This window comes from Pararge aegeria, chromosome 17, assembly GCF_905163445.1.
Source record: "Pararge aegeria chromosome 17, ilParAegt1.1, whole genome shotgun sequence".
NCBI lineage: Eukaryota > Metazoa > Arthropoda > Insecta > Lepidoptera > Nymphalidae > Pararge > Pararge aegeria.
Genome location: NC_053196.1, coordinates 3,378,963 through 3,391,237, shown reverse-complemented (window position 1 = coordinate 3,391,237; position 12,275 = coordinate 3,378,963). Strand labels below are relative to the sequence as shown.

The 12,275-nt window shown below is 37.3% G+C and overlaps 1 protein-coding gene across 1 annotated transcript in view; it reads left to right on the top strand.

Moving 5' to 3' along the window:
• Nucleotides 1-697: 697 nt before the first annotated feature.
• The window catches only part of LOC120631292 (espin), a 94,827-nt gene continuing 83,249 nt past the window's right edge, over nt 698-12,275 (top strand). Inside the window, exons 1-2 of the mRNA XM_039900777.1 lie at nt 698-1,593; nt 8,541-8,690. Of these exons, the coding sequence (XP_039756711.1) occupies nt 698-1,593; nt 8,541-8,690 (1,046 nt within the window). The remainder of the gene's footprint in view (nt 1,594-8,540; nt 8,691-12,275) is intronic.

The window sequence follows — 12,275 nt, the reverse complement described above, 5'->3', positions numbered from 1 at the left end:
TAATCATTGGTAATTTAGAACCACATCTTTTCAAAAGTCTTAAATAAATTGCCATTTATATTGCCAAAGTATTAATTATCTATTTAAAAGCAAAATTTGAGTGCTAAATTTAATTTCTTATCCTACTAAATATCGATATAATTGCTTATTTTAAAATAACAGTCATTTACCTCTTATTTAAAATCACGTTACATTGTCATAAAATGTCCATAGAGTAATAATTTCTTGATTGTTGTTAACTATTTAATAATTAACGGTTCTTATTAATTCGTCAATCACGCGAAGTAAAAAGTGTGTTTTTCTCTAAAAGCAACCGAGTCACGCATACATGCAAGCACTTAACATCAACAAAATAGCATTTATATTTCAAGAAAATTTATGAAAAAAAGTGACCACTTTTTACCATACATTTCTAGCTAAAGTTTACATGAAAACAACTTCTTTTATTATGCGGAATTTGATGAATTGCTTAGACGGTAATTAATTAACAGTGATGTGAACAACAGTGAAGTAGTTACATATTTGACGCTCTGCGATTGCGCAATTCATTGTCTCGTATGAGAATACGGATGTTACCAAATTAGCCTCGTTTCTAATTACGTTGAAATTCATCATTTATGCGTTCATATTCGCACACGCCTGATACCTGTTCGGTGCGCCTACGAACTAAATGACGAACAAGGAGAAAAATGGAAAAATGGCAAAGGAACGATCCAATGACAGCTGCGGCGCTATCGCGAGGTTACTGAAGGACTTCTGCAGCTGCAAAGAAAACGCAGCGTGGTCCCCGGACATGACGGCAGACAGAAAAGGGCCATTTTTAAAAAGCGAACTTACAAACATGTCGGCGATGCGCAGGCGTATAATGTCGATTGCGAAGCGGAAGAATCGGAACGTCTCCCCGGAACCAAAAGTGAGCTGTAACAATACCATTGACAATAAGTCGACTTTGACCTCAAATCTGATTAATACAGTGAGCTCGCAAAACAGTACAATAAGAAGAAACATCGACAATTTCCTCATATCGCGACGAATGGTCGCCCTCGACGAAGACATATACGAGAAACCGATACAAGTTAAAAACTCTACATGCGGAGAGAATTGGTCGCTGAGCAAAGCCTGGAAGAATAATAACCTAGACTTCTTTAATCGATCGCCGACGTTAGAAACGAATCGATTAATCGAACGGGCCAACACTTTGGAGAGGATAGACGAAGTGCCGAGAAGAAAAAAGCGAGACAAAAAACAGAAAGAGCAGCTGAGGTATGACCGGAATATTAAAAGGCATATAAGAATACGTGTAATGCTATCCCTAAGGATGAGAAGATACGTGAAGAAAAGGTTAAGGAAGCAACCTCTTTTGGTGAATTCGACACAAAATGTTATAGTGCCGCCTAGAACATTTCCACGTGGTGCTTCAACTACATCTAGTTTTGGTACAAGATCGTACCGTAGTGTTTTGACGGATAAGAATAGTGATGGCACTGTGTTATTCGATATACATGAAGCGAGAAATTCGACGTTAGAGCTGTGCCACGATTATGAAGATGACCTCGACACATTGGACATTGCGTTACGCGCCGGTAATTTTAGGTATGTCAATTATTTTTGAATTTGGTTCGACATTTAAATTATTGTACGTTTTAGATAATATTGCAAATGTTCATGTTCTTGGCATTTTCATCGGTTGATTTCAAAAATTGTGTTGACACAATAAAGTTAACGCTTTAATTATTTGGTGGTAAATTAATTATTCTTTTACCAAACACTGGTATTAAAATTATGTCACTTGTAATTTTTTGTTTATATTTATTTAAAAACAAGACGTTATTACGTTATTAATTAAAGGTAACAAAGGCTTACGATTTTGCATTATTATCCAAAAACGTTATTTTTGTGTTAGATTGCGTTTTATTCTTAATGTAAATAACAGTGCTATGTGCAACTAAATACGTTAGAGTAAAGGTGAGATTTCTTTTAAGTATCTTCCGCGGCTGTTTTAAAAAAAAAAATATAGAGGGCCCACTTTAATCAATACTGTATTTCAGTCTGTATCTTCGCAGATATACATTTTATTAAGAGAGCTCATACATTTTCTGCGAGATTTACTGGCAGCGGGGCAGGTGAGGGCAGCTGCCCCCCCTGGCTGTTAATCAGCCCTGGGTTCGCCTCCCTTGGGTCGCAAGAACATCCAAATTATATATCGGCATCATAGGCACTTCGCAATACTGAAGCATCCATACAAACATACTTACCCACAGCCTCCTATCAGCCCCTAGCTGCCGCTTTTTAGTTAATAGTTTACAAATGTAGTTAGACCAAATACAGTTAGGATTGATTGATTGATCGTAATGAACGCATTAAAATTGCCATCTATGTGCTTACTTGAATAATAAATAAACATTTGACTATGACTTTGCTGTCACAAGCCTCCAATTTCATAGGGTTTAAGAGCACAGACCCATCGCGCTGCTCCAACGCCGGTTGGCGGGCTTGAACCACTATTATTACAATTTAGTGATAATAACCGGGACTGACGCCTTAATGCGCTTTCCTAGGAACGGGGGATACCACAGCCGAATTTGTAACTCAGAGCTGGTATCGAGAAACCAACACTAATACCTAACAAGTTCTGGCCCGACCGAAAGAACCCAGGAACTCGTGGTTCTTTTTTAAATAAGCTAACCACAAGCCCATCGAACTAGTCGGTGGGAGCTCCTGGACCTAAGCGGCACGAGAATGTGATATTTGGAACTCCCTACTAAAGACCTGTCCAGCAATTGACGTCAATTGGTTGACATGATGACGATGGTAAATATCATGTAAGCATACATAATAATAATAATAATAATAATAAATAAATTTATTAACCAAAAATCACAAGTAGACTTAAAACTATTACGGTGTAATCATAAATTCTTACGAATTTTACCTATTTATAATTTTACATATATACGTACATACATACATACATACATTCATACATATGTAGGCTGTTAAACACATTACCCACCTGCAGTCAGGTAAAACAAAACAGCATTAACCGTTCGCATAATTACCCTCCAAAATATATATGTCCAGCAGTGGACGTCCATTAGTGGCCGTGGCGTGCCTAGAGGGTATGTACAGGGTATGCAGATGATATAAAATGAAGAAAATGTCGAGTACGAGTTATAAATACTTAAAGGTAGGCTTTTAATAACTCTTACAATGCCTATCCTTAGGTTTTTTATAACTAGCACTGGAGATTTTCTTAATTTCATGTCATCTGTAACTACTTTTTTTTCTTTGGTGTACTATAAAAGTGTATTCATTCATTCATTCATCTGCATACCCTGTGCATACTTATACATTGACTGCAATCTTATCTGGTGGTAAATGATGATGCAGTCTAAGTTGGTAGCGGGCTAATCTGTTAGCGAGTATGGTAGTCATACACCTAATAGGTTTCGACGCGACATCGCACCGGAACACTAAATCGCTTAGTGGCACGTCGTTGTCGGCAGGGTGGTAACAAGATCCTGCCTAAGCGGGAGGTTTACCAGACCAGATAAAAGTCAGAAATTATAAATCCCAAAAATTGTTTTTACCGGTTCGATCCCGGGACCTCATACTTAAATTGACAGCGCTCACCATTGCGCCAATGATGATGAATATTAAGACCATCGAGGCATACACACATACATACATAGGTAGACAGTTCAACACGTTACCCTAGTCGGTTAAAAGCAGCATAATCTGCTCGTAAAAACACGGATGTTAATAATTACATGTCACACATATACATGGTTAGGTACTTACTGATACTGTTAGTTGTTGAACTAAGGGGGGTTTATTACAATGGGCTCTGTGGACGGCGTCACGGTTTCCAGCCGCGTATCCGGAGTTCGAGTGATATCGTTTTAACTGGCCGATGTTTGGGTCATCTCCTCTTTAATATGACAGCCAAGTGGCGCAGAGGACAGCGACCCTGCTTTCTGAGTCCAAGGCCGTGGGTTCGATTCAACTGGAAAATGTGTGTGATGAACATGAATGTTTTTCATTATTATTATTATTTGATAATGTATACTTATAATAAAACTGTAACTCGTAGATTTCTGTACATTTAATATATTTTGAAAACTTTGATCGTCGGGGGATGCTTTATAATCGATACTGTGTCCAAAACAGATTTTTATTTAATTTTTGTCTGTCTGTCTGTCTGTCCGGGCATCACGTGAAAACAACAGAACGGATTTAAATAAAATTTGGTATAGTGATAGCTGATATTACGGGTCAACATAAAGGATAGTTTTTATCCCGATAAACAATAAGTTTCCTCCGGGAAATGGGATAAAAAGTTTCATCAATTTTATTTCATAGCTCCGTTAAATTTTCTCCAATTTTAATATTTTTTTTTTAATTGAAAGTGTATACTGTCAAGCATGTATTGTCTTATTTTAATGAGGATCTGATAAATATTGTCGGAGATAAAGGACATAACTCTTCACAAATACCAGCAAGTCGCAACGCATATGGGACAGCGATCGAACCCTTCTACCGTTCTTCTAATAATATAATTACGAAAGTTTGTGAGGATGGATGTATGTATGTATAAACTAAAGTAATAATAATTCGCTAACTCAGTATACCACGTAAAATACGAGTAATAGTAGGTACATTGCCACGATTATTATGTTGTTGATAGCTTCTCGATTGACTCAAACGCGAACGAAGGCGCGAGGGTCCGCTTGTACTTAATAATGTGCCATAGATCAACTATTCAATTATTAAGGTACCCACATAAATAATAACAATATTATAGAGCTAGTGGTTCCCTGCGACTTCGTCTGCATTCGCTATTCGTTTAGTCGATTGATATTAGCTTTGAGCAGTAGTAAAGCTTTTTGTGACAGCGCGTACGGGGAAGTACTATCGCCATGTTTTTTTATAGATTTCTGTTATTAAAAGCTGATAAGCTAAATGCCGATTTTCACCTTGAAAAACATAGAAACAAACAACTTTCATCCCCATACAAACACTCATACAAACTCTCATCCCCTAATTCACACCCTACAAGAAATTTTTTTGGGGTAAAAGATAACTTATCTATCAGGATATAATCTATCTCCGTGCCAAGTTTCATTAAGATCTGTTCAGCCATTTAGTCGTGTGAAAAGGTAACAAACAAAGAGACAGACAGAGTTACTTTCGCATTCATGATACTAGAATGGATAAATACCAATCTCACTTCGAATTATCAAAATTAAGCTTAATTTGCTATACTCCGCGAAAAGCAGGAGAATCTGTGTGGTGTAATTTATAATTTCTTCAATCCTTATACCCCACACCAAACAGATCTCAACCCTTTGTTTTAGGGAACAATTAGAAATTATTAAACATAGGAATGGGAGGTTCGAATTACTAAACGAACAAATAAACTTATCAACTTCACCTCTATTGAACATATTCAGAGGCACTAATGAGGGGGGAGGGGCTTAGATAGATTAGGTGGGGGTCAGAAAGGTTTTATACCTTTCTGAGGCGACACATTTGGCGAATTTTTCACTTAACAATTATTCATTGTAAAGTCAACATCTCCTGATGATGCTCCGGTTTCGGAGCGAAACGTGCGTAGAGGGTATATTGCTGAAGATCTGTTTGGTGTGGGGTATAAGGATTGAAGAAATTATAAATTACACCACACAGATTCTCCTGCTTTTCGCGGAGTATAGCAAATTAAGCTTAATTTTTATAATATATCATGGATTTCCGAAAAGTAACGCCTGCTTCTATCCAATACTCACTTCGAATATTAATAAAATACGTTTATCATAATGCATACATGAATCATATCATCAACATAACAACCATTGCCGGCCCTTTACAAGGCACGGTCCACCACGCTGGCCCAGTGATGGACTCCACACACCTTTGGGAACATTATTGAGAATCCTGAGGCATGCAGGTTTTCCATCACCATTGAAGCAAGTGATATTTTAATTGCTTATAAGAAAAAACGCACATGACTTAGAAAAGTTAGAGGTGCGTGCTGAGATTCGAACTCGGCCCCCCGAAAGAAAAGCCAAAGTTATAACCAGTGAGCTATCACCACTTTTGAATTTTATATAAAACTTAATTGCTGAGAGTGTTCTGAACAGTTAGTTGCATAGTTACCAACATCTTTGCCCCGTAACTCACGATGTAGAAATTAATTTAATCCCTACTTTCTGAATGTCTGGTATTCTAATAACATCTTCAAAACCATAGGTAATTTATTTATATCATATTCGATACAAATTACATCTATAGGTATATAGATGTAATTTGTAATTTTTTATAGGCTTTTTGTGACAGACCTCGTCTGGGGAAGTGCCGCCATGCTTATTTCGGCCACAGAACAGCATTGTTGTGTTCCGGACCGAAGGGCGTGGTTGACGGTTTGATTCAAAATTCATTAATTTTAAGTAGACCTACTTTATAAGCACGTTGAAACGTCAAGTATGTCTGTTTGTAGTACTCCACCGGTACCATCGGTTCGGAGAGCAGATTCTACCGAGAAGAGCCGGCAAGAAACTCAGTAGTTGCTCGTTTCCAACATTAACATTTACAATTATTTTTCTATCTTGCGGGATTACAGGCTTTATTAACCATAGCTGAGGTTTGCTGAGGTCGATTGACACAGGGTGGCACTTTGCATGACGTGCATGCTCACCGTTTTATTCCTATTGTGTGTAGATTAACCCTAATGATTTTAACAGCGTGACGCGGGATTGTTGGCGAGCCTCGGCATGAGGCTCTGCCTGGGAGAGTAAAATAAAATCGCTGACCGCTGCGCCAGATAAGTCAAAGTAAAGCTATAATTTCCGACAACCTAAGATTAAATAAACTTTAAACAGAAAGAGCGTGCTTACTGTTAACACATGTCTTCAGAATATAATGTTGTTAACACATTATATTATTATATCTTATTTATTGCACCACCTACCTATTTTCTATGTTTTTTCCTTTTACGCCATTGGTTGCCTGGAAGAAATCGCTATGTAGCGATAAGGCCGCCAAATTGTACTCTCTTGATATGTATTTATATCTCTGTAACTACATTTTTTCTTTGGTGTACAATAAAATTGTATTCATTCATTCATTCATTATATTCTAAAGACATTTTTTTAAGATATAATAACAATTATTTTAATCTTACGGGTAATTTCAGCTACACTGAAGTACTCCGATTTCATAATTTGTCTACATTCTATTTTAAGATTAAAGTATGTTTTGAAAATAGAAAAAGAAACTAGCCGGTAAAAATAATAAGAAACATACAATAATAATAAGAGATTTATGTCTCTTTTTAAAAATCCTATTTTTTGTTTTAAATTGCAACTACAATCATAACATTTGAATGCGATTTACTGCCAGGCTGTATGTGGTCCCGTAAGAAACTGGTTATTCTAAAATAGGTTAATCGGGTAACGGAGTCTTTGTAAGGAAATTGAGTTATTTGGCTCTTAGATGACCATTATTTCTACGATTGATAGTTGTTCCTTTTCTTTAGAAAATTAATATATTTCTAAATATTCCTAGTTCCACCTTTTAATTAATTTTTTACTAAAATAATTAGGTAAGTTTATCAAGCTCTGTGACTAGATATGTACATGTTGATCGCGCCATCTAGCGTGTAGTAGCAGCACCAGCTGCGTTTGCTACATTTCGCTTGATAGTGCAGTACTGTTCAAATAGATGGCGCTATTTAATATCTGTAGCTTATGTGTAGCGTTGATGTCTTTTGTTAGATCTATTGAGGAATGAGCTTTACTACAAGCTATCTTTGGTTTAATTATTTTAGGAACAAGTTTTTAGGTTTTCCTTATTACTGTGCTTAATGTTATTGAAATTAGTATCTGGTACCTACTTAAATTATTGTTAGTCCATCTTTTTATATGAAAGAGATCGGGATTATAAATAGTATCTAATATCTTTGAGGTTTACATTTTTTTGCGGTTTGTCCACCTCCCTGGGTTAGCGCATAGCGCTTTGGTTTTAAATCGGAGGTATGGTTTTAAATCGAATATTATCTGGTCTGGTGGGAAGCAGTGGCTAATTGCCCTACCGACAAAGACGCCACTAAGCGATTTAGCGTTCCGGTATTATATCATGCAAACGCCGAAAAATAGGTTGTTATTTCGAGCCCCGGGTCAGCTAATGAATACTTAGTATTGGTTTTTTCTATCAAGGACTTCTTAGTACGAGCCTGAAGTTAACACCTCTGTGTATATAAAGTATTTTATGATTGCCTATCACGTCACGAGTACGGCCATCATGTCAATTGCCAGTGATTCACCCGATGGCCCGAAGAGCTTTCAGTGCAGCGTCTGAACTCATTCCCGTCGTGCGGAGCTGCCGTCACCGCCACTATGAGAGTATAGGCAGTGCACTCGCGTTTGCGCACATACACCTGCAGTATGTATCCTCCAAGGAGACCACCGTGGTGAAAATGGGTCAGGGATTTTTTTATAATGATTATGATTGCTGCCAGCTTAAAATGCAATAATTTTTTACAGGAGCGGTCGATTAGCTGTCGAGGGGTGGTGGTGCGGGCGTGCAATGGCGGGCGGGCGTGCCAACAATGGAGCCCTGGCGCTTCATTATGCGGCCGCGCGGGGCTGCTTGGATTGCGTGCGGCTGCTGGCCAACACAACGCCGGATGTCTCGTGAGTTGATACCTTCAATTTATTTATTTACTACCTGTCACTCTCCGTTATTACTACTCTAAACTAACTCCATGCAAACAAACAATTTGATAGGTTTCTTTATTAAGGTGAAAATTAAGGACAAACAAACAAGCCCACTTTCGCATTTATAATATTACGACTTAAAATGGCGATGGCCAATTCAGTTTATTTTTAAATAACACCCCAAATATGTCTAAGTAGTAAAAAACATTGTTTTGTTACGATGTAGACGGCAGACTGGCGCAGTGGGCAGCGACAGTGCTTCCTGATTTCTAGGCCGTGGGTTCGATTCCCCAGAGTTGGAAAATGTTTGTGTGATGAACATGAATGTTTTTCAGTGTTACAGACACTTTTTATCTCAATATTATAATTATTTATGCATATTATTCATAAAAATATTCACCAGTCATCTTAGTACCCATAACAAAAGCTACGCTTACTTTGGGGCTAGGTGGCGTTTTATTAATACATATTATTCATAAATTTTCATCACTTATCTTAGTACCTATGACAGTAGCTACATTTACTTTAAGCATAAATTGCGATGTGTCTATTTTCGTATTATATTTTAAATGCATTACGAAAATACACACATAAATTTTAAAGTTAAAATTAACTTAGACTTTTGTTTCACGTAGGTACTTTTGTGTTTCGATGCTGGCATTCCTGACACCCAAATACAATGTTTGTAATTATTACAATCATTAATATTTTTAAGTATCCCTTTAGTGTTTTTTTATTGCTGTTAATGGTAAATATAAAATGGTTTACTGATCGTATTTACAAGATCTAGAGGCCATTAGAGTGGGCTCGAGTTAATGTAATGATTGTATTTACCACAGATTACCTATCTAGATCGCTACATTAGTCACAGCTAGCGCACTGGTGCTTGAGATATACGTATGGGTGTTTTTGTTTGTTCATCGGCCAATAACTGTCCGATCACGGCATGTAACGGGCCTTGAAACTGTTCGTTTTTATATAACTTCGGTTATATATTAGTTATTTTTTCCTGAAAACGGTGTTGACTGTCACATATTTTATGATTTTTTTAGCCCTCGGCTATAGTCTGTTCTGATACTAATTCTAAAATGGTAGCGGGCTTACATTTTAAGGTATGACAGTTATATGAAACCTCTATGCCTTATACATCCGGAAAACCTCTTCGCGCGTCTTTTTCGGTTTGTGGCTAACTACGTAGCCACGGCCAAAGCCTTCTAAACGACCAGACCAGAGGGAACTTAGAAATTATAAATTTCAAAATCGCACCCGCCGGGGATCGAACCAAGGACCACCTACTTATTAGACTGCGCCACAGGTGATGCAAGTTTAGCCAACTGAAAATCACTGGCAAAAACACTGAAATATAGTTAAAACTCTGATAGAGCTGTATAATAGCTCAAAGTCAAAGTCAAAGTCAAAGTCAAAAATATCTTTATTCAAGTAGGCCCACAGGTGGCACTTTTGATGCGTACACAAGAATTACACGGTGATAACCACATTCGTAAACTTAAAACTAAAGCTACGAGGGTTCCAAACGCGTCCCGGTCTAAGAAGAAGCCCACAACAAACTTAGCCGGGTGTTTTTTTTTTTTTTTTTTGTTGTCGCCATCTCACAATGTCATTTTAAATTATTAGAAGAGCAACCTGGTTAGAGCAATAATTTACACCCAAGCTTTTTTATCGTTTACGTAGTCTTTTATACTATAATAGGACTTTTCTATAAGCTTCATCATCATCATCACATCAACCGATAGACGTCCACTGCTGGACATAGGTCTTTTGTAGGGAGTTCCAAGTTCCACGATTCTGAGCCGCTTGGATCCAACGGCTATAAGCTTACGTTTAATACAAACTTTGAACTTTTTAAGAGACATCTCCTATAAAGTTTAAGCTATAAAGCTTGTCGGAAATCAATTTATAACATAAAGCAATGGTTACGCACTCTCAGGGCGGTCGATAATATTGCACGAAAAGTAATTCGAACCGCACGTAATGAATGGCAAATATTCAAAGCAATTACAAAACAATTCTTTGTCTATGATTATTCAATGAATATTCCCGTCTCATTTTTCATTAAGCGTATATAAAGAAACGCGGGGGTGAAAGCGTTACCGAATTAATTGCTCTTATCCGCGAGCAACATCGCACAATCTGTGCATCTTCACACTCGGGAGATCGCTACCATGTCTATGCGAGCCTGGTACTTTGAAACAGATAAACTTATCTGAAATAACTGGTTGATTTTTTTATTGTATGTCAAGTCAGCGCTTGACTGCGACCACACCTGATGGTAAGAGACAATACACTTAAAAGTGGCAACTGGGCGGTTTGAACCCATGCTCGGTATTTGCTGGTTGAGTTGAACCCCGCCTGTCTGATGCTACCTTCGTTATCACACCAGATACAATTTAGACGTTTCGGGTTAGCAATTTGACCTGAGATGGTAATCTAACTCCTTAACCTTAACACGGAGGTCTTTAAAATTCAATATTTATTTAAATATAATTCATTTATATAATTCATTTATATCAAGTAAGCCTAGTTATAACTTTTGAAACGTCAAGTCAGTCGGTTTGTAGTGACTCTACCAATGGTTCGGAAGGCAGATTCTACCGAGAAGAGCCGGCAAGAAACTCAGCAGATTTCTCTATTTCAACATCATTTTTATAGTTTAACAATGTTAAGAATTTTCCTATCTTGTGAGAGATGAGAGCGGAGTCGCTTGCTAGCAGTTAAAGAATTCATTAATCGTGGTTTGTTTTAATACATTGTTTAAACTTAATTAAAGGTCGGTCTAATATTACCTGTGGTATCATGTTATAAAATCATATACCCATCCCCACAACGGATTTCTGAACTTTTCTGCAGACGATATGCAGATATTACACATTTATGTCCGTTTCTAGTAAGTCGATTGTTTATACTGATTTTTTGCTGACAGTAACTAATGTTTTTTTATAAAGTTTATATTATTATAACTTCAAACTTGACTGTAACATTTTATATGATCAGTTTAAAATCCTCAGCCTAAAATATATAAGCCAAGCCTCCTCTCAATTAGTAAGGTGGGATTTAGACGTTTGACCCACCAAGCTGCTCTAATGCTGGTTGGTGGGCTTATATAATTATCTTGTTGGTAATAACAACCGGAACCGACAGCTTAACGAGACACAGTGGCAGTCCAATTCAGAAACGTGGTACTGAAATTTTCTTGACAGAATCACTTACTCAATGCGTAACTAAGTACGTAAATAATATACTTCCGAGAAAATCTACATAAATGAGGTCAGTTGATGTCAATCACAGCGTGTAAATACTGCATAGGTACTCTTAAGTGCGTCCTACAAATCTTAAACGCTTGGTTAAATACCAGAACTTTGTAGGTCGAAGAACGTTCCTTAGTAACATCTTAAACTTTTACTGTACATTCGGTAATTACCTATATATTTACTAGCGGTCCCCCGCAACTTCGCCAGCGTTCGCCGCGTTTTGGACAAAATTCCGTCATAAGTCGTATAATTTTTGCAACTTTTGCAATTCCATTTGCATTTTTATTTGATG